The sequence below is a fragment of the Helobdella robusta genome (genome assembly GCF_000326865.2).
Source record: "Helobdella robusta unplaced genomic scaffold HELROscaffold_28, whole genome shotgun sequence".
Lineage (NCBI taxonomy): Eukaryota > Metazoa > Annelida > Clitellata > Rhynchobdellida > Glossiphoniidae > Helobdella > Helobdella robusta.
In genome coordinates, this window is record NW_008704435.1 from 2254418 (window position 1) to 2277162 (window position 22745).

At 32.8% G+C, this 22745-nt stretch overlaps 4 protein-coding genes across 4 annotated transcripts; 3 read left to right on the forward strand and 1 right to left on the reverse strand.

Moving 5' to 3' along the window:
* Positions 1 to 841: 841 nt before the first annotated feature.
* On the reverse strand, positions 842 to 1687 carry HELRODRAFT_174112 (hypothetical protein; the record flags this gene model as incomplete). The annotated part of the gene is made up of 1 exon (XM_009020658.1): positions 842 to 1687. The coding sequence occupies one exon, from the start codon at positions 1685 to 1687 to the stop codon at positions 842 to 844; it is 846 nt and encodes a 281-aa protein (XP_009018906.1).
* A 2899-nt stretch (positions 1688 to 4586) lies between these two features.
* Positions 4587 to 5423, forward strand: HELRODRAFT_174113 (hypothetical protein; the record flags this gene model as incomplete). The annotated part of the gene is made up of 1 exon (XM_009020659.1): positions 4587 to 5423. One exon carries the CDS (start codon positions 4587 to 4589, stop codon positions 5421 to 5423), a length of 837 nt encoding a protein of 278 aa, XP_009018907.1.
* Positions 5424 to 6487: 1064 nt separating this feature from the next.
* Positions 6488 to 10336, forward strand: HELRODRAFT_174114 (hypothetical protein; the record flags this gene model as incomplete). Its single annotated transcript, XM_009020660.1, has 6 exons — positions 6488 to 6626; positions 8071 to 8303; positions 8659 to 8752; positions 9044 to 9217; positions 9423 to 9790; positions 10214 to 10336. The coding sequence occupies 6 exons, from the start codon at positions 6488 to 6490 to the stop codon at positions 10334 to 10336; spliced, it is 1131 nt and encodes a 376-aa protein (XP_009018908.1).
* Positions 10337 to 18705: 8369 nt separating this feature from the next.
* HELRODRAFT_174115 (hypothetical protein) lies at positions 18706 to 21766 on the forward strand (the record flags this gene model as incomplete). Its single annotated transcript, XM_009020661.1, has 2 exons — positions 18706 to 20615; positions 21151 to 21766. 2 exons carry the CDS (start codon positions 18706 to 18708, stop codon positions 21764 to 21766), a joined length of 2526 nt encoding a protein of 841 aa, XP_009018909.1.
* Between the last annotated feature and the right edge of the window lie 979 nt (positions 21767 to 22745).

The window sequence follows — 22745 nt, forward strand, 5'->3', positions numbered from 1 at the left end:
TTCTCAAAGTGTCGATTCAATTTTCATTTAACTATAATTGACGTTGCTCGTGAAGGAGCAGCCCATGATTGGAGCATCTTCTAACCACGAACAATTCCAGGCGATCGCATCCGCACATTGGATGATATCAACACATAATCAAAATAAAGTAGATAGAGTAAAATTACTGTGACAATGGCAGGCCTTCGTGAAGTGAAGGAGTGACCGGGGTATCGAAGCGCAAGCCAAGAGTCCAAAATAAATGTGAATACACTTTTAACTTTGGTGTTTTTATTTGAAATGCAATTCATAAGTTTTTTTGCAACAATGTCTTTAATGGATTCGTACATTTATAACCCTTGGAAGAAACCAACCAGATACCATTTTGAAAACGTTTGACTCGGACAGAACAGTATTTCCAGCCAACTCAGCGTCGAGTTAAAATGAATGAATGAATGAATGAATGAATGAATGAATGAATGAATGAATGAATGAATGAAAAGACGAATGAATGAATGGGTGAATGAATGAATGCTGGTTAAACGATTGTTTGTAGCATGAGAATGTTTTGTTTGAAATGATTGCCTACTGAAACAGTTTTAACGAAAAATTCTGTCTTTACGAATACTTGATTTATTAATCTATAGTACTGCATAAATTAGCACGTACAGTGCAGCGAATAAGAAAAAATTATTGTAACATGTATATGAACATTTAACATAAAACTACGATAATGTTGGTAATTGTTACAAATTTTAAAAGGTATCTTCAAAATGTGTTATTAAGAAAAATTCATTGAAAATGTAATGCTTTTTAATAAAGTTGAAACAACATATTTCTTTTATTGAAAATTAGTCTAACATCAATATTTTTGGCAAACGCACAATTCACAAACAAAACTGCCATAACCGTTTGGTGCCACAGCTTTTATGGCATTCGAAACTTTTTCGAAATTTAATTTCAAACTTTTCAAGGTGAAGTGAAACATTCCATTCAGATGATCGATGCTGTAGCCATCGAGATCAATTAGACCTCTGTAAGTTAATTCTTTCACTATTTGAACGCCATTAATTTTCAACTCCTGTTTGATGGTTTCAGAAGTAAGGAAGGGAGCAGCTCCAAGTTGCTCCATCAATCCAACAATGGCGTTGTCTCCGTGGGCATTGGCGAATACCAACTGCCCGTTTATTGGGTCCAGCCATCGATTGAAGCACGTGTCGTACAGACGGCTTCGATCTCCGCTGTTCAGGAAATAAATCACATGAAACGCTATAATAACATCTATTTTCCGGTTTAATAAATTCATCCTCTTTTTTGCGGCTATGTCATGAATATTTTCTTTACTAACGTAGTTGTTGTCATCATCGTCTGATTTTTCAAACAAGTCCACAAAATTTTCAACTTTCATTTCAAAAATTTCGAGAGTCAAACTTCCATCAAAACGTTTCTTAAAATTCGCTTCGAGTTCTTTAGCACAGTCTCGGTTGGGTTCGACTGCAATGAACTCCTTCAACTTCGGAAGACACTTTTGAATGAACTCAATATCGAACTCGCCACAACCAGTTCCAATCGACAAACATGTAGTTGCCTCTTTAAACTGAGAATTGTTCGTTGCTAGCTCGTGTAAGGAGCTGGAAAACAATTTCATCTCGTTGTGCCGATCTCTAAATATCCTCAGAGCCGTCGGGTAGGAAACACCATTCTCCATTCTTCTCTACTGCCAGATAATCTTCTAATTATTTCGTAAAATAAAATATATTATAAATTCTTCAAAAAATTATTTTATAATTGTTGTAAATATATGATTATAAATAAAAAGCATTGTAAGCTTTTATATAACAAAATGAAATATATTCAAAATATTTATCTCCATCCATTTTTTTACATAAGTAGTAGGCCAATCAGAGTGGAATGTTTATTTAAATATTTAATATAAACCAGACAGATGAAAAAACAATCTTTGCAATGACATATAATTATCAATATTTTCAGTGAAATTAATTTAAAAACTTTTGTCGAAAAATTTTGTGACACAAATCCGACATTATCTTTTCGCCAACCTAATATTTTCAACTGTTGAACACTTCAATTCCAATAATAACGATGTCGATGAACTGATGAACAAGTAGGATATTTTTATTAGAGGATCACATAGCCACAAACAACTTTAATTATAATTTTCTATTAAAAATAAACAAAATATGGTAAGAAAGTTGAAAAATCAATTTTTGAGATTCGTTGCAAACTATTTAGTTACTATTAACCCTGTTAAATAATTTTAATTAATAATTCATTAAATGAAAAAAAGTTAAATCACCTCAAACACTGCCTAACAGCTGCAAACTAAACTAAAGATTCGCAATTTCGTGAATATATATATGAAAACTAATTACAACTATGGTAATCTACTTGCTGCATATACGCTTATATAATGAAGTAATAACAAAAAACCATTACACAGACAACCACCCACTCACACACACGCACAAACACACGCACATGCACAAACACACACACAGTCACACACATATATGTACATATGTAATCAAATTAATATGTCTATTTCTTTTAGCCAATATGACAGCAGTTCATAATAGCAAGCCTGCTTACAAAATTGTTTGTTTGTTTGAACACAACCAGGCTCCTAAGAAATGAGTTCAACATCGGATTCAATTAAATTTAATCGTCAACAACTCTACAAATGAAACGTTGAACTTACAGAAAGGAAGAAGCAAAAGAAATGATAGAAAGAATGGTAAAAATAAAAAAAAAATTGAGAAGGTGAAAAAGAAAAAAATCTAGGGGGAATTTTTTTCAATTATCAAACCTAAAACTGTAATTATATCTTCATAATTTTATAACAAAGTGAGGTGATGACAACAATAAAGATGATTTTTATAAAGAGTTAAACTGACATTGATTGATGTTGTTTTGCACTATCCGCTGTGTTTCGTTTTGTCTTCAGTATTAAGTGTAGTAAAATGTTCTACTTTTGCTATGCTAGTATATGGCCGGCCTAATATAAACTGTTTTATTTAACAGATGTATAACGTTAATAGGTTCAAATGTATAATGCTGTTTTGGTGATTTAATTGGTCCCAATTTGTATGTCTGCTTATAATTAAGTGCATAAAATAATGTTTCTTTGTTAGGTGGTATAGTTATTTGTTTGGTTGTTACTCCTCTCACTCGGCACTGAAAACAAACGTTGTCTACTGTTATTACGAAATCTCATTGTAGGAGAGTTGCTAAAATTACTATTGCTGCGTCTAAATTCATTACAGTATTTACCATCGTTAAAGCGTGATTTACAAGCTCGATCATTGTTTTGAAAATTGTTATTAGCACTGTTTGAGAATTTAATTTGTAAATGGATTCTTCTAAACACATCAGAGTGAATGTTGGGTATGTCGTAATCTTTTGCTGCTTGATATAACTCATCAATGTTAGATGGTTTCATTAGAGCGATATCGCTTCTGATGTCATCTCGTAATCATCCGATGATGGCGCCAAAATAGTTGTAATCATTTTTGTTGACGTCTGCTGTTGATGCTAACGAACTCATCCTGTAAGCTAATCACCGAAGGTACACTTGGTTTTTGCTTTCTGTAAGTCAACAAGTTTAATTTGTAAAGTTGTTGACGATTAAATTTAATTCAATCCTGGAATCTTAGAAGCCTGGTTGTGTATAAACAATACAAACAATTGTGTGAACAGCCTTGCTATTATGAACTGCAGTCATATTAGCTAAAAAAAATAGACATATTATTTTGATTACATATGTACATACATTTATGTGTGTGTTTGTGCGTGTGCGTGTGTACGTGTTTGTTTGTGTGTGAGTGTGTGGTTGTCTGTGTAATGGTCTTTTGTTATTACTTCATTATATAAGCGTATATGCAGCAAGTAGATTACCATAGTTGTAATTAGTTTTCATATATATATTCACGAAATTGCGAATCTTTAGTTTAGTTTGCAGCTGTTAGGCAGTGTTTGAGGTGATTTAACTTTTTTTCATTTAATGAATTATTAATTAAAATTATTTAACAGGGTTAATAGTAACTAAATAGTTTGCAACGAATCTCAAAAATTGATTTTTCAACTTTCTTACCATATTTTGTTTATTTTTAATAGAAAATTATAATTAAAGTTGTTTGTGGCTATGTGATCCTCTAATAAAAATATCCTACTTGTTCATCAGTTCATCGACATCGTTATTATTGGAATTGAAGTGTTCAACAGTTGAAAATATTAGGTTGGCGAAAAGATAATGTCGGATTTGTGTCACAAAATTTTTCGACAAAAGTTTTTAAATTAATTTCACTGAAAATATTGATAATTATATGTCATTGCAAAGATTGTTTTTTCATCTGTCTGGTTTATATTAAATATTTAAATAAACATTCCACTCTGATTGGCCTACTACTTATGTAAAAAAATGGATGGAGATAAATATTTTGAATATATTTCATTTTGTTATATAAGAGCTTACAATGGTTTTTATTTATTTTCATATATTTACGACAATTGTAAAATAATTTTTTGAAGAATTTATAATATATTTTATTTTACGAAATAATTAGAAGATTATCTGGCAGTAGAGAAGAATGGAGAAGGGTGTTTCCTACCCGACGGCTCTGAGGATATTTAGAGATCGGCACAACGAGATGAAATTGTTTTCCAGCTCCTTACACGAGCTAGCAACGAACAATTCTCAGTTTAAAGAGGCAACTACATGTTTGTCGATTGGAACTGGTTGTGGCGAGTTCGATATTGAGTTCATTCAAAAGTGTCTTTCCAAGTTGAAGGAATTCATTGCAGTCGAACCCAATCGAGACTGTGCTAAAGAACTCGAAGCGAATTTTAAGAAACATTTTCATGGAAATTTGACTCTCGAAATTTTTGAAATGAAAGTTGAAAATTTTGTGGACTTGTTTGAAAAATCAGACGATGATGACAACAACTACGTTAGTAAAGAAAATATTCATGACATAGCCGCAAAAAAGAAGATGGATTTATTAAACGGGAAAATAGATGTTTTTATAGCGTTTCATGTGATTTATTTCCTGAACAGCGGAGATCGAAGCCGACTGTACGACACGTGCTTCAATCGATGGCTGGACCCAATAAACGGGCAGTTGGTATTCGCCAATGCCCACGGAGACAACGCCATTGTTGGATTGATGGAGCAACTTGGAGCTGCTCCCTTCCTTACTTCTGAAACCATCAAACAGGAGTTGAAAATTAATGGCGTTCAAATAGTGAAAGAATTAACTTACAGAGGTCTAATTGATCTCGATGGCTACAGCATCGATCATCTGAATGGAATGTTTCACTTCACCTTGAAAAATTGGAAATTAAATTCTGAAAAAGTTTCGAATGCTATAAAAGCTGTGGCATCAAACGGTTATGGCAGTTTTGTTTGTGAATTGTGCGTTTGCTAAAAATATTGATGTCAGACAGTAGTAATTAAAAACAATACTTTTTTTAAACTTTATTTGAAAACAACTTTTTGAAGATGTTTCTTAAAATTGGAAACATTTATCATATGTTAAATGGTTATGTTATATACTTGTTTCAATAATTTTTCGCTGCCCGTGTTCGTTTATTTAGTAGATTATGAATTTCAATCAAATTACCAAATTACTTTATATTTATCTTCATGTCAAGTTGTTCTTCATAATGAAAGAAGCTGACATATAAATGGTCGGTCCTAGCCAAACTTTCATTCCGTATGTCATACTGGAATTTCGGTAAAATATTGAATATTGAAAAAAATTATCTACTTTTAATTTCCGTCTTTTTTAATAAATTTTCAATATTTTCTCAATTAACGTCCATTAATTAGAACTAAACCAGTGGAAGAAATTGATCGAATGTGAAAAATTGATCCAAACGCTTGAAAAGTAATTCGTAAATTCATTCATCAGATCAATTCTTATGAAAAACACGTAATATAACAGCAAGTCGTGCTATTTCAAGCTCTCTTGAAGGTAAGAAATTAACGGTAATCAATGTGAATGAATATGACAATTTACTTATTCAATCCCATGCTGAATGCAATTAACAAAAACATTATGTCCAATTGGTTTCTTTCTTTCTCTCCCTCTCTCTATCTCCCTTTTCTATATCTTCTCTCTCTCTCTCTATATATATATATATATATATATTCATTCATAAGCGTATATGTAATAATAAAATTTCTGAGCTTCGTTGATATCAAACGTTCAGACAAACGTGAAATAATTTCTTTCAGCGCGAATGCACCGTGTTTACGTGCAAAGATCTCAAAACAATAAACATTCGCATTCAACCAAAAAAAAGCACGCAGAATAAAAATCGAAATAATTTTAATTAATTAATTAAAAATTATCAAAACTAAACAAAAACAAATAAGAATTACCAAATTTTGAAAAATAATTCACCTTTTTGAATAAATCGAATTAATTTTTATGTATTTATATGTGAAAAATATGTGAAATTTAATCCAAACGTGGTATAACTTGTTATGATATTTACTCGTCAAATCGTAACGGTTCTTTTTCTACTCACGATCCCCGGATGGTCCGGTGGGGGTGGTGACCCCGATGGCGATGCCTCTCCTGTTAGTGATGATAGTGGAGCTGATGATGATTCTGAGACGAAATGTAGGTCTTATTTTTATCATTCTGTTGTCATCTTTTCATCATGTTTTTACGAGGTTTTGATCATATTTTTCTCATTTTGCAAATTTCGACCGGAAGCCAAATAGAATTGTAATGGTCAGAACCAAAACGACCAAATGATATTAACCAAACGATATTTATATTTCGGTCTTTTAATCTTTTCGGCAAAAACTCAAGCCATTAAATTTTCAAGAATATCTTAAAATTAAATGTAATTCATTAAAAATCATCTCTACCATCATCAAATGATGATGGTAGTGAGAATGATAATTTGGTGCCTGTCGAAATGTGTTACCAAAAATGTTACATGTTACCATTGCATTATATTATCACTAAATCCCAATAATTGCCGTATCATCATTGTTTGTTATTTGCTGTGTCGGTGGGAGGAAGGCCTAAAGTTAATTGAAATAACTCTATAGAGTTTTTGTTCAGTTTACCCTCAACTCTGGACATTAGCAAAATTCTGATTGTGTGGCGGGGTTTAAGCCCTTAAGTTCCCCACCATTAATCGTTGTTACTTTTATTTATGTTTTTTTTTTCAATGTTAACGTTTTCACCATAATTTTATGTTATTTGTTATTATTATTATTTTATATTTTTTCTTTTTCATCTCATTATTGTTGTTTTTTATTATTGTTAAAAACAACTACATTTTTCATTACGATGTTCTTACTAATGGAGATTCTTTGGAGATGAATAATCACGCACTTATTTCAAAACAAACTTTTCCAAAATCTTTCCAATGGAATATTTACAATATTTGGTGCAGATTTTGGACATGTCAATGCTTTATGATTTAGTTTATTTATAAGTATGTGTACAAACCATTATTTATTGCTCTAAGTAAAACCTTTAGATCATGGTTCATTTTTTTTGCAGTTTTTTTTGTTCTACCCATTCATCTTTATCAGACGAAGTAATTTATGTGGGGCAATGTTCTCATTGTTTTAATGGTGTTTCTTAACTTTTTACACAACCAGCACTTCATATGCAAATGTTAATTTATGATCATGAACCTTATACATGTATGTACGTACATACATAGACGCGCACACAAACACACACACATATGTTTATATATTTATGTATATTTTGGAAACTTTCAACTTTCAGGCTGACTGACTGATAGAACTTTACTTAGCTAAGAAGTGCTTTAAATAGCGATATATATTTTGGTTCGTCTTGTTGGTAACTCAATTTTTTAAACCGTTATATCAAATAACAGAATCTTTTTGAAATTTTTCATGACAACCGAAATTGTAATCAGTGGTAAACAGCTGACAGAATAAGAAACAAACAAACATAAAAAACAAACATACATGCAAACGTACGAAAATAACAAACAAAAACATACTCAAAATAAAAAACAAACACACAATCAAACAAACACACAAACAAACAACCAACCAACCTGAACACACAGCACCACAAGTGACCATAGAGATCTCATCATCAGGCCCCATAGAGCCAGACATCTCCATATTTTACATCTGCAAGTTACGCACCATGAAGAACGAGCACCAGAACATGAATCTCTTTGCTTTCCACTTCGACTGGTTCGAGTACTTCAGCCAGAAATCCTTTTCTATGAAATCTTACGAGGTCCTCCCTGCTATTACCAACAGATCGAGATATGATAACGCCAGCATCCTACTGGTGCTACAATTGTTTTTGCAATTTTAGTTTTAGTTTTTTTTTTGCTTAAATACGCGTTAATCCATTCCATGCAACACATATATTGTTTGTGATGTGTAGAGAACGTTTTGCATTCGAACTCAGTCGCAGCGACAGAAGCGCCAGGCATCTTGACCGTTATACTATCACCCTAATCAAAATAAAAATATAATTTATAAGTGTTTTTTATTAACACCGCTGTATTTGATGTCATTATCAGCATCGTCATCATCATCCTCACTATCATCGTCATCGTCATCATAATTCTCATCATCATCACTTTCACCATCCTTCTCATCTTCACCATCATCTTCATCATCATCTTCTCCATCATCAGACTACTTCTGGAGAGTTCAACGTGAGTAGGAATGGCTCGGTCATCATCTGTTCCCTGGAACCCAACTGGATGGACAGCGAAAACATTTCTAACTGTTTGTTGTGTGACGTCATTTCGTCATATAAACAATTTTGGGCGGCGCAATGGCGTGGTGGTTAAGATGTCCGTTCACTACTGTTGTAGTGACCGGGTTCGATCGCAGAGATCCCCATCATCGCTCACCTGCAATATTGGATGCGCCGATTCACGTGTTTCTAAACTAAGCCAGCTAGCTATGTGTGTTGTTGATGCGTTTGCTCTGAGATACACACGCACGCACACACCTACACACACGCACACACACACATTCACACACACACATCCATCCAACCAACCGCACAACTAGCTTCGACACGATTTTTAAAGTTGGATCGCCGAAAAACCCGCCTCATCGCGTCGCGAGACAGCCAGCAGCAGACCTTCACGATCGTCAGCGTCGTTGTTGTGGTCCTCTTCGTCCTCTCATTCATGTCCACCATGACTGTCGCTTTGAAAGCTGGAACCAGGAGCGATCACAACGGTTGGTTTGTGTCGGTATTTCTATCGGCGTGTGTGACTCTTATTTCGTTTATAAATTTGATTTTTAAATTTTTTCTTTTGAACTGCATTTGTTGTTCATTTTGTCGAAACCGCTAACAACTACCCTTCGCGACTCTATCACCAAACACAATAACTTATCAACAAACACACACACACACGAACACACACACGCACACATACACCAGCAAACCTTGAAGATATCTTTCAAGAAGATTTCAACAAAATCGACTTCGAAGAGGAAACAGAGGTGGAAAGGATAATCGCGGCCATTCCGACTGAGAACGATTTGGAAGCTGCTACCACAAAATCGCGGGACCGGTCTAAAAAAACTGTCACCTTCAGAAAAGAAGAAGAGTCTCAAAAAGCTGACAAAGTTGGCAGCGATAATATCGAGGATCTGCCTGTAAGAAGAGCCACTGCAGCTGCTGACGCTGATAGCCTGGCTACTGCAGCTGCTGATGCCAATTTGATTGATAAAGATGATGGTGAAGATGATGATGAAGATGATGATGACGACCTTGATTTCGATATTGATGTTAATAATGTTGATAAAGTTATGGAAAAGTTTGATGATGATGATGATGATAATGACGATGATGATGATGATGATAAAAAGAGGTTTGATGATAATGATGTAAAAAGTAAGGAAAAGCTCGATGATGATGATGATGATGATAATGATGTAGAAAATATGAAAAAACATGGTGGTGATGATGATAAGGATAAATTTGTGAAAGATGTTGAAGGAGGTGATGAAGATGGCGATTTTTGATTGCATGGTGGTGGCTAATGTCATGATGATGATGATGGTGGTGACTATGTGATGATGCTATTGAGGAGATGATGACGACGATGATGAGCTTGATCATGCTGTTGCAACACACACACACATACACACGAATACAAATTTACTCACACATACAAATTTACACACACATAAAAATTTACACACACACACACACACACACACACACAGTTTATGTTAATACAGGCAAATCAACGAATCACGCTCATTGCGTGTGATAGACGGAGATCTCCTTGCATTCAAATCCAGTCACTGCGACAGCAGTTTCAGGCACCTTTACCATTTACGCTATAGCGCCACCCTGATTTTTCAATACAAGCCAAAGCCAATATACATGTACTATAGTTCAATTTCTACTTCGATATTTCATAACAACAGTGCTATAACGATTATGTTGATGTTATTGCATTTTTGTTAACGATGTCATGTCCAAATTTCTTAATGTGATTATATTGTTATTAATGTGATAATATTGCTATGATTGTGTGAAACTTTTTATTCTCAATTCACTGTTTTTATGAATGTTATTTGTTGTTAATAAACGAACTATTAAATGACTGACTGACCGAATGAATGAAAGAATGAATGAATGGATGAATGAATTAATGAAATAACTGAATTAATAAACAAATCTACAAATTAAATTTTTTTAGACATAATTTTATCATCAATTTCACACTAGTATGATGATGATGATGATAATGAAAATGGAGTATTGATGATGATGATGATGACGATAATGATGATGACGATAATGATGATGATAACGATAAAGAAATAGTGATGTTTAAAAAATTATTATAACGAAAATAATGAAAAAAAGCGTATTCTATATTCTTTCTTTTAAAAGTTTTAAATAAATTTAACAAAATCATGAAATCATTTTGTGAAATCAATCAAAAATACCCGTATCGTTGGATATTAAATTGGATAATTTGATAAAACTTGGTGGCATCGAAGAATAATTATAACAGGAAAAAAAAATTCAATTTGAAGTTTGCCTCGCGTGCTTTTGGAAAATATTTTCAGACGTAGCCTATTTCTTGTCAAAAAGCAGAAATTAAAGTTAAAAATTACTATGGTTGTATATACGGGTCTAAACTTTTTTTGACAAATTGTGATTAATATTAAATATTTTTTTAAATTATATTTGTTACAAGTTCACATAGAAGTCACACACACACACACACACACACACACACACACACACACACACACACACACACACACACACACACACACACACACACACACTAACATTTATACGGTCATTTTCGAGTACTATAGTTCGATTCCAAACTTTTGCTAATCCGAACAAATTCAAAAAAGTTTTTTCAACAAGGGTGTTCACATGACTACAGATGAATGGATGGATGTTGACTCTATCATTGTATTATCTTCTTAATTCATCTATGGTATCTGATATCATTGTATCTTTCTATTAATCATCTTATCCTAATATTATTTCATATACGGTATCTGGTATATTCTTATCCTCTTATTATGTCATCTATGGTATTTGCTACCATTGTATCATCCTACTAATGCATCTATGGTATCTGGTATCATTGTATTATCTTATTAATTCATTAATTAAATGTTTGAAAGTGATATAATATCAGCATGTCAATTGAAGTCAATAATGAGTTGTTAGTAATAATTAATAACACACACATAACACACACAAGTAAACACTCACGCACATACATACACACACATACAAGTACACATACATATACAATATACGCATACACACACACACACATGATTATGTACCCACACACGCACACACACATACACAACACACACACACAATAATTTTTGTTGTAATCTCGAAAGTAGTAATTTGTGTGACGACACTCAGCTTAGGCTACATCCTTCTCTTAATTATGATTGGTGGTTGATAATTTTAGTCATCAATTTGGTTGGTCGTCAATTTCTGCATTGGCTATAATTAATTATCACGCTTTTATCACTCCTTTTGCTGATTATTTTTTATTACGTATTATTAATTTAGCCATAATTATATTAGGCCTTCATAATTTTTTTATTATTCACAAATGATATTCTGACTATTTTAAAGTAAATTGCATGTTTTATAATATGTATGTGCTATTGACAAGTACTAAGGTATGTATATACTGATAACATTATTAATTAAAGAATGAGTGAACGAACGAACGAACGAGCGAATGAATGAACAAACGAATGAACGAACGAATGAATGAATGATTGAATGATTGAATGAACAAACGAATGAACGAACGAATGAATGAATGAATGAATGAATGAATGAATGAATGAATGAATGAACAAACGAACGAGCAAATGAATAAATGATTGAATGAACGAACGAACGAATGAATGATTGAATGAATGAACAAACGAACGAACGAATGAATAAATAAATGAATGAATGATTGATTGAATGAATGTAAGGAAACACAGTATTCCGGTTGAATGAACGCATTTTGACTTTTTAATGTATAAAATAACTGCGAATAACCAGCAATAATAATGATAATAAATATTAAAACAGTAATATAGATTATTATTATTATTTTAATAAAAAGTATAAAAATAATTTTCCCATATCATTCCACGACTAGCAGACAAACACTTGAATACTTACACCTAACTTAATATTCATTGGTTAAGACTTTCCTCAATGCGATTATAGAGAAATTTGAACGTAATTATATCGTTCCTTCGTTCTTTTGTTCAATCAATCATCAATAGATTGATAGATTAATTGATTGATTGATTGATCGAATGATTGATTCATTTATTTGTTCATTTATTCATTCATTCATTCACTCTGTGCAAATATGCATGTATATATATTTTTCGCATTGTTGAGTTTGTAACTAAGTTTTTCAATTTAGTCGTCTTAATTGTTCGAAAAATTGAAAATCTTGGTTACAAACTCAACAATGCGTAAAATGAGGAAATATTTCTTAATAACTATATATATATATATATATATTATATATATATTCATTTGTCACTCATTTGTCCACCCATCCTTCAACCCAATCCTGTCTATAAATGCAATTACATTGCATACAGCACTTTTTTGAGTGTGAAAAATGCCTGTCTGTGAGTATAGAGATGCATTTGTGTGGGATTGTGCATGTTTGTGTGTGAGTATAGCTGTTAGTGTATGTGTGTGTGTGTGTGTATGATCAATTATAGACATCCTTATTGCGTTTGAACATCAATAACGAAATAATTGCTAGCTAGTGGCTCGAATAATTACAACTCTTTCATTCGCAATCCTAAAACTATCTCCTCTAAATAATTCTCTATTTATTGACGCATCTGCCATTCATCTGCTGTTGAAAGTTTCTCGTGTTTAGCTGATCTCATAGGGCAAGGTTTGTTGAAGTTTTTTTTACTTTTGAATTTATTATTCCAATGTTGGAAAACCACAAACTAAATGAAATGTGCGCTGTTGTAATATTTATGTAATTTTTGTAAATGTCTTTTCATTCTTTGAAAAACATTTTGATTTATTCGCATAGATGTTTCGGACTAGTTTTATTTAAAAAAAACAGTATTAACTTGAAAAATGTAATTATTTTCAACGATTTAACCAAAGTGGCCTCCGCGAAATAATTATTTTTAACAATTTGACAGCAATAAAGTTATAAACCTTAAATTTAACATAAAAAATTAATGCCTAAGAACTATTATTTTCAACTATTTCATGAAATTATCAACTCGCTCGCTCGCTCACTCACGCACGCACTCACTCACTCACTCACTCACTCACTCACTCACTCAGATTACTAACAAACTCCTGGCATCACTATGTCGGCGATGAAGATGATGACCTTGGCGACATTCTGCTTATTGGTCCTTTTCGTTGTCTCTTCTCAATCTAATCCAGCCAAACTCGAACGTTTGAAAACTTGATAAAATTATTTATTTCGATTTTAATTTAATTTAGGTGCTGCTTAATCTAGCTCGGATTAGCAGCTATCTAATTTTGAATGTTTACCTATTTAGGATATTTTAGATTTTTTTTACTATATTTTTGGAAGTTTTACATTTTGATGCTATTAAGGTCTAAGTGCATTTTAGTACATCTTAATGCTACTTTATGTTACGTTATGTTATATTTTCTCTTTTCAATTTTGTAACCATTGTGAAAAAAAAACTACAACAAACTACAAACAACACAACAATAACAAATAGCATCAACACCTTACAACAACAACAACCAACCAACAACAACAACATAACCTTACAACAACCCAAACAACAACAACGTCAAACAACAACACAAACAACAGCAACAACACTAACCAGAACACAAACAACAAGACAACTTCTTAAATCATGGACAAAAATTTAGGAACGAAGAAAGATACATTGCCCTACAAATGCACTCCTGGTGTTCATAAACTCTCCTGTCTCATGGGTTTGTAAACATTTTTTCCTATTTTCAACCCCAACTACTACACAAATTTTGTCGGTGCCTGGCACTGATGACGAAGTGACAGGGTTCAAATGCGGAAGAAATCTTCACCTATCATATGTCATGTGTGTGATGCGTTGTGTTTTTACAAACATTCTATGTGTTTGTTGTTGGTACTTCTGGAATGTAATAAAAAAAGAATCCTTAGAAAAATAAGATTTGGCCAAGTTTCATACTCTTAAAGCCATCCTATTAAAATTAATTGTTGGTGAAAAAATATTCTTGCGTTTTCTCAACGAAAAGAATTATACAGAAAAATAATTGTCATTATATACTTAGAGTTAAGGTAAAAATTCCATTTATATAGACATCATGTACATCAATCTAGTAAAATAATCACTAATGTTGTAGAAATATTCCTTTTTTTTAGATGTAGTCACTCATCAAAGGCTTAACTATGGCTTCTTGCCCCACCCTACCCTACAATCCCCTAATGTCATTTATTTTTTTATGGGTCTTTTTGTCCCAGGGTAAATCAGTCATGTATTTTCAGAATGCCATACAAGTTAACGCCTGATTCAAGTTTGAATTTTGGCAATAAAATGTTCAATAGGCCGAGATTTTTATCAACCGATATTAATTTGATTACCTTTAATCAGGTTGAATTATTACGAAACTCATTGGTATCCAATTATTGGATTCAAAATGAATAAAATCTCTATCGTCAAATATTTTAATAAATAATTGGAAAACAATGTACTTTATTGCAATTCGAATTGAGAGTAACCGATTGTAATGCAAAAAAGTCGTTTAGAAAGTCGTTCAAAATTAACCGATAGTTTTCACTCTTATGTCCAATTTTGCCACCCAATCTCTTTCTGTCTTCAGGAATTAAATGTTCAGCTCAGCCAATGAGTTTATTTTAACCTTTCAAAACTCACAACAGGGAACGGTAAAAGAACATTTGTATCTAACAAAGATGATGCAAATAAAAGCAATCGCAAAAGTGAGTACAGATGATGATGATGGAGATGGTTGGGATGGTGGTGATGATGAAGATGTTGCTGATGATGGCTATAGTAAAAATGACAGTAACAATGATGCTGACAACATGTTCCCATTGTAAATTATTGTCGGCACGATGGTGTAGCGGTGAAGTGCCTAGCACTGCTTCTGCACTGACCCGATTCGATTACAAAGAGATCACCGCCCATCACATGCAATGTGTGTGATGCGTTGTTTCACGTGTATTTACATGCACTGTAATGAAAAACTAAATACTCCTCAATGAAGTAACCAATCACTTCTCTGTCTAAACAGGAACCGTTCGTACGGATTTTACGAAAGATGATGAGTATGATTATTATTATGATGGCGAAGATGACGCTAGCGGTAGCGGGTATTAAAAAGAAGAAGATGATGATGACCGATATGATTATTATTACGAAAAAGAGTGACATTTTCAACATTTTTTGTTAAAACGATATAATAACTTCAGTGTAATATGCATAAGGATGTTAATTATAATATTTAATTTTCACGAAATAATTATGTTGATTAGAATAACTGACTGGTGCACGTTGATGTTGAAACGTATTAACCTTTTTGTTTTTGAATGTTATTGTAAAGGGAATAACAAAATGTTAGTGTTAATTTTATTAATTTCCGAGTTTCTTGAATGAAAAAAAAAAATTTTTTTAAATTGGCAAGTATCATCTTAGGTAAAATAGGATTGAGCCTCTAAAACTGTATCAAAAAACTTTTATTGTCACCATGTATGTATGTATAGGATAAATTATAATATTTGATTTTTTCAAAATTTTGGATTAAAATCAAATCAACTAATTTTTTGCAAATATTCGAAAAGCCAGGCTGAGTGTGATCTGTTAACCAAAACCAACAACACATAAAAGCTTGCTGTCTTCTACATGCATATTTCAAGTATTTAAGCTGCAACCAACGCTAACTTATCGTTGATAAAATAACAATAATCATGTTCCACATTTGAAATGAGGTTTTAACTACTGTTTACAAAAACATTCGAATTCATATTTCAATAAAAACGGGTTCTCCACATACAGACGACAGTGGCGTATTAAAATAACTTGCTACTTTACAGCATTTCTCGTACAATATAATGTAGGTACACAAATGGAAGTAGGCTATTGTTTATTTATTGAAAAGATTGATTGATTTAGTCAAGATGTCATTGCAAATTTGTTTTTCAAACGATTACTCTCCTGAATATGCACAAATAAACCTGATTTCATACAACACAAAAAACGTTGAGAGCTCGCAATCAAATCATCTTAATAGGTTACTGGATAGTAGGATGGAGTCGTCGAACAAAACGATGATCTTCCAAACCATGAGTTAGGTTAATGAAGGAAATGGAATTACGCAGAGTTTGGGATTAATCTTTACAAGTAGCTATACCCACACGAGAACTTGTCCTTCTCTCCTATCAATCTCATGTTTTCTTTTGCCATTACTTTGCTAGGGTCTGGAGGTGAGTTTCGAGTAACTAACTAATTTTTGTTTTCACCATTGACGTTAAAAGCATTTTTAAAAAAACTGAAGCGGAAATGAAATCAGTTTTGAAATTGGATAAACTTTCAAACGGTAAGCTGCACAGAGGAGTTTCCGACTTAAATGAAAAATTTGAAATAATAATTAATGTCCATTCCATGTATTTGAATTAATCTCGGTTTTAAAAATTTGTGGTTTTCGTCCATTTTGATCTATGGGCAATGTAAAACTCGTTAATAATGTGTTTTTCAATCCCAATCAGGATATTTCGGAGTGATGACGGACGCAAAATTCTCTTGATAGGTGGACAAATATTTTTTTGATTCAGGGATGTAAGCACAATAATGAAAAGTTTTGCAATCAGATATATTATGTTGTTAGCGCTTTTGAGTGTTATGAAAGGCGCTATACAAATAATTAATAATAATAGTTGTAATAATAATATATCAAACTAGTTTTTATTCATGGAAAAGGAAAGAGAAAGAAGGTACTACATTCTGCATAAAAGCGAAAAAGTCAGGACTAAATAGATGCCATCGGAAACTAACCAAGACTGAGCGGTAGAGCCCCAAGCGGGTAACCGCAATGCGGTCTCTAATCGCGATTACCTCAAAATTCTCAAAACTCCGCGGATTTTGTGGTTTGTGGATTTTGTCTGTGCGGTTTGCCGTAGATGCGGATTCAAGTGCGTTATTTAAAAAACCACCCGCAAAATTAAATTTTCAATTTTTCAAAATTTTTAGATTAAAAAATTTTGTTTTTACGTTTGTTTGCATAAGTGTACGTGTGTGAGAAGGTATGTGTATTTAATGGCCATAGCTGAGTCTCTCTGGGTGATAAAGCCAAGCGAGCAGCTTCTACCAATTACTACAGCAGATTTGAATAAAGAAAGTTAGTTGGCTTACTTACAAAATTTTAACTGTTTTAACAAACAACTAATACAAAAGATTTACTTGACTGAAAAATATTTCTTAAACAATATAATTAAATCGAATTATTTAATTTAAAATCATCTTTACCAATTTAAATAAAAATATAGCTTTATGTTTAGAATATACTGAGCTTATCGAGCCACCTACTTACAAAATTGCATTGGTTTCAACAAACAACTAATACTAAATATAAATTTGACTCATTGTTTAAAACATTGTTATTAAATTGAATTATGTAATTTGAAATTATTTTTGTCAATTTAAATGAAAATATTGCTCTTTGTTTCGAAAACACGGTAGCTAACGCTTAGCTTACATAGGAAATTGCAAAATTTTCATTAAAATTGAAAAAAGTAATTCCAAATTACATAATTCAACGTCCATCGGTTGATAGTTTGATTGGTTATTTAAATGATTGATTATTCGGTCAGTTGATTTGAAACAAATTTTTTATGGACTTTTCAATCAAACTGAAAATTATTTTACGATTGCTATTGCATTGATATCAAACTAAACTTGTAATGAAATTAAAAATACCATAGATAAGAAACAAAATCTAACACGAAAAATTTCAAAGTGAATGTTATCGTAAAATAATTTAGTGTTATAAATTAACTTTGTACGTGAATGTTCTGTGTTACAAATCAACTTTGCTGTGTGCATGGAACAAGTTTGTTTCAAGTCAGCCTATATAAGACGGTAGTAACAAACGTATTCTAATCTCAATTAGTTTTGAAATCTTCTTCCTACTATCAATTGGTGTGAAATTAAAAAAAACTATGGCAAATTCATTTGAAAATGATTTCGACCTCAACGATGTTGCGGACAATGTTATGAATGTATTTCTTGCCTTTAAGAAAAAGAATGAAGAGAAGGAGAATAAAAAAGAAGAAGATGAAAGAAAAAAAGAAGAAGATGAAAGAAAAAAAGAAGAAGATGAAAGAAAAAGAAAAGAAGATAAAAAAAGAAAGGAAGAAGAAAAGGTTCATAATAAAACGGGAGAATCATTTGAAAATCTCGTCGATTTAGACAATTTTGCGGAAAATGTCTTAAACATTTATCTCGCAAACAAAAACCGTGAGGAGGATCACGAGAGGAATGATACCAATAACATTGTTAATAAGGACAGCAAGAAAGCTATCAAAACGACGGATAAATCATTAGATTTATCCGTCGTCATCCAACAACAGAACAGAAACAAGGGCGTATTGAAACATAAACCGGGTAACAAGAGGATGAAGCCTGAATCATGGTTAGACGATTTGCCAGAACAACATTCACAAAAACAGCAACAAACTCATCAACCACAACACAAACAAGCAAATATACAACAGCAACAACAGTTTCAACTACAACAACAACTTCTACAAGAGAAGGCTAAAGTAGAAAATTTTTCGTGGTTCGACAATTCGGAATCGTTGACGAATTATGATATTCAGTCAGCTAAAGAAGAACAACAAACTCAACAGCCACAACACGAACAACATAACAAACATGCACAACAAAAACTACAACAACAACAACTTCAACAAAACAGAGAGAAAGACAAAAAAGAAGATTTTTCGTGGATAAAAGATTTACCGGAAGAATTAAATTATTGTTTCCAGCCAAGCGAACAACCACAACACGAACAACACCATGAACAAGAACAGCAAGAACAGTTTCAACTACAACAACTACAAGAAAAAAACTTTTCGTGGTTCGACGATTTACCGGAAGCATTGACGATTTATGATATCCATTTGACAAATTATGATATCCCGTCAGCCAAACAACAAGCTCAACAGCCACAACACAAACAACATAACGAACATGTGCAGCATCAACTTCAACAAGAGCAACAACTTCAACAAGACAGAGTCGAGGATAAAAAAGAAGATGCTTGTTGGTTAGACGATATGCTGGATGAGTTGATGAAATATGATGACCAGCCAGGACAACAACAACAAATTCAACAACCACAACACAAACAATATAACGAACAAACTCAAAAACAAGAACAACAACTTCAACAAGAGCAACTTCAACAAGGAAGAGTGAAGGATAAAGAAGAAAATATGCTGGAAACGTGGACGAACTGTGATAACCAGCCAGGAAAAAATTCACAACAACAACAAACTCAACAACAACACAAACAAGCACATATACAACAGCAACAACAACTACAACTACAGCAACAAAAAAATCAACAGCCACAACAACAGCAGAAAGTGGAGGCAGAAAAAGAACAACCACGGCTTCAGCAAACACTTATCCGCTACCAAACACAACAAACCAAGCTAAAAATTGAAAAACCATGCACAGCAAGTAATTTGCTGGATGATATAATAGAAGTAATAACTGATGATTCAAAGCAAGAATCAAGATTACAACAGCTACAACGACCTCAGCAGCATCAACAACAACAAACACAAACTACATACGTCTCATCACAACAAACCTTACAATACGCAATAACATCCAAACCTAAGCAACACTCTCAACTGATAACACTCAATCTTCAACCACAACAACAACCAATCCAAAACATGGACACATCACAACAAGAAACTCCAAGCACAAAAAACATTCAAACATTGAAGCGAAAACAACCTACACCAACACAAAATCTCAATGCCAAGCAACAGTTACTAAACACGCCAAACATTCTTCAGCCATCACACCAGCTTCAACAACCAACCGAGAACATGTATCAACAACATTCACAGCCTCAAACCACAAACAATTTCATAACCCAGCAACAACAGCAACCACCACGACAGGTCATATATCTGCAACGCAAAACTGCTCCAAATACACAGCAAAACATATATTTACAACTCCAACCAACACAGAAACTTCAGCAACAGCAGCTTCAACAACAACAGCAGCTTCAACAACAACAGCAGCTTCAACAACAACAGCAGCTTCAACAACAACAGCTTCAACAACAACTGCTTCAACAACAACAGCTTCAGCAACAGCAACTTCAGCAACAGCAACTTCAACAACAGGAGCAACAACAATCAACAAAACCGATCTTTTATATGCGACTCAAAAATACTCCAAATTCACAACAAAACCTACAGCCACAACAACTCCAATTTACACAACAACTCCAATTTACACAACAGCAGCTTCAACAACAGCAACTTCAACAAAAGCAGCTTCAACCACAGCAGCTTCAACCACAGCAGCTTCAACCACAGCAGCTTCAACCACAGCAGCTTTACCTAATTCCGCAGCAGCAATTCCAGCACAAGCAGCATCAACAACAACAACTTTTGCAACAGCAGCTGCAACAACAAAAGATTCAACAACAAAAGATTCAACAACAGCAACAACAAAAGATTCAACAACAACAGCTTCAACAACAACCGGTTCAACAGCAACATGTTTTTCAACAGCAGCTTCAACAACAGCAGCTTCAACAACAGCAACTTCCGCAACAACAGCCAACAAGACAGATCTTATATCTGCAACCCAAAAATGTTCCAAATAAACAGCAAAGATTACAGCCACAACAACTCCAATCTACACAACAGCAACTTCAGCAACCGCAGCTTCAACAATCTCAGATTCAACATCAGCAGTTTCAACAACAGCTTCAGCAACAGCATCTTCCGCAACAACAACTTCAACAACACCATTTTCAGCAACTACAACAACTTCAACAACAGCAATTTCAAGCCACATCAACAATCCAATCGCAAACACAACGTTTGCCGCAACACACATACAACCTACCTCAAACTAACCAACATCATTAACAATAGCATCAACCATTACATCAACGACTGCAACTGCAACAATGGATATGACGTCAAAATCACAGACAACATCTACAACTATTTCAACTAATGAACCAAATTCGTCGGCATTCCATATTGAATATTTTTATTAATAATTCTTAAAGTTTTTTGATTTCACCATTGAATGATTAAGAATGTTTATCTTATTATTAATAAAAATGAATTGAAACAACCTGGTCTTACCTAAATATTGATAATTTCTGCGGTATTGTGTGACTGTTAGTGTTACAAATAATTTTATTTTAATCCGTATTTATTATGAACAATTTAATCGTAAATTGTTTTAGTCAAATAATTATACAAATTTAAATTCTTAAAATTTAATCGATAAAGTAAAAATTATTAACGTTTATATTTTGAAAAGAAGTTAGGCAAGATTTCTATATAATTGTAAAATATTTTCTTAGAAAGTGATTTTACAATTTTTGTTCATTATTTGTGTATCCAAGATTGCATTTTTCAATCAATTTTTAGAGACCATTGCAGTTTCATAAACTGGAAGCAACAATTTTTAACCAAAATTTAATAAATTGACTTAGATATTTAAAGAAATTTAAGTTTAACCTTAATATAAAAACAGATTGTAGAGAAGTTTCAACCCCTTGGCTATGCCTTTTTTTTAGTGGTGATTGATTTTGCGAAATATCGAGTGACCTTTGCTACTCTGTTAACAGAGGAGGCCAAAATTCCAAATTAAATGATGTCGTTAATATAATGATAATAAATAAACAATAATTAATATTATTAAACGTTAGTATTTGATTTACAAGTTGTAGCACAAATCTAGATATCAACTTACGTCAATGATTCTAGCTTTTTGACATTTCAAATAAAAAAACCGAATGCTGCGTTATCTTGTTTTTTATTATATATTTTTCGGGTTCTAAACGGAAAAAATAAAAAATAAGATAAAAAAATATTGAGGCCCCCATGCCTTATATGTTGTTGCAAATGTTATATCCTAACTAGACTTGTCAAAAATATCGATGAAATTTACTATAAAATGAAAGCATCTGGGAAAATTTATT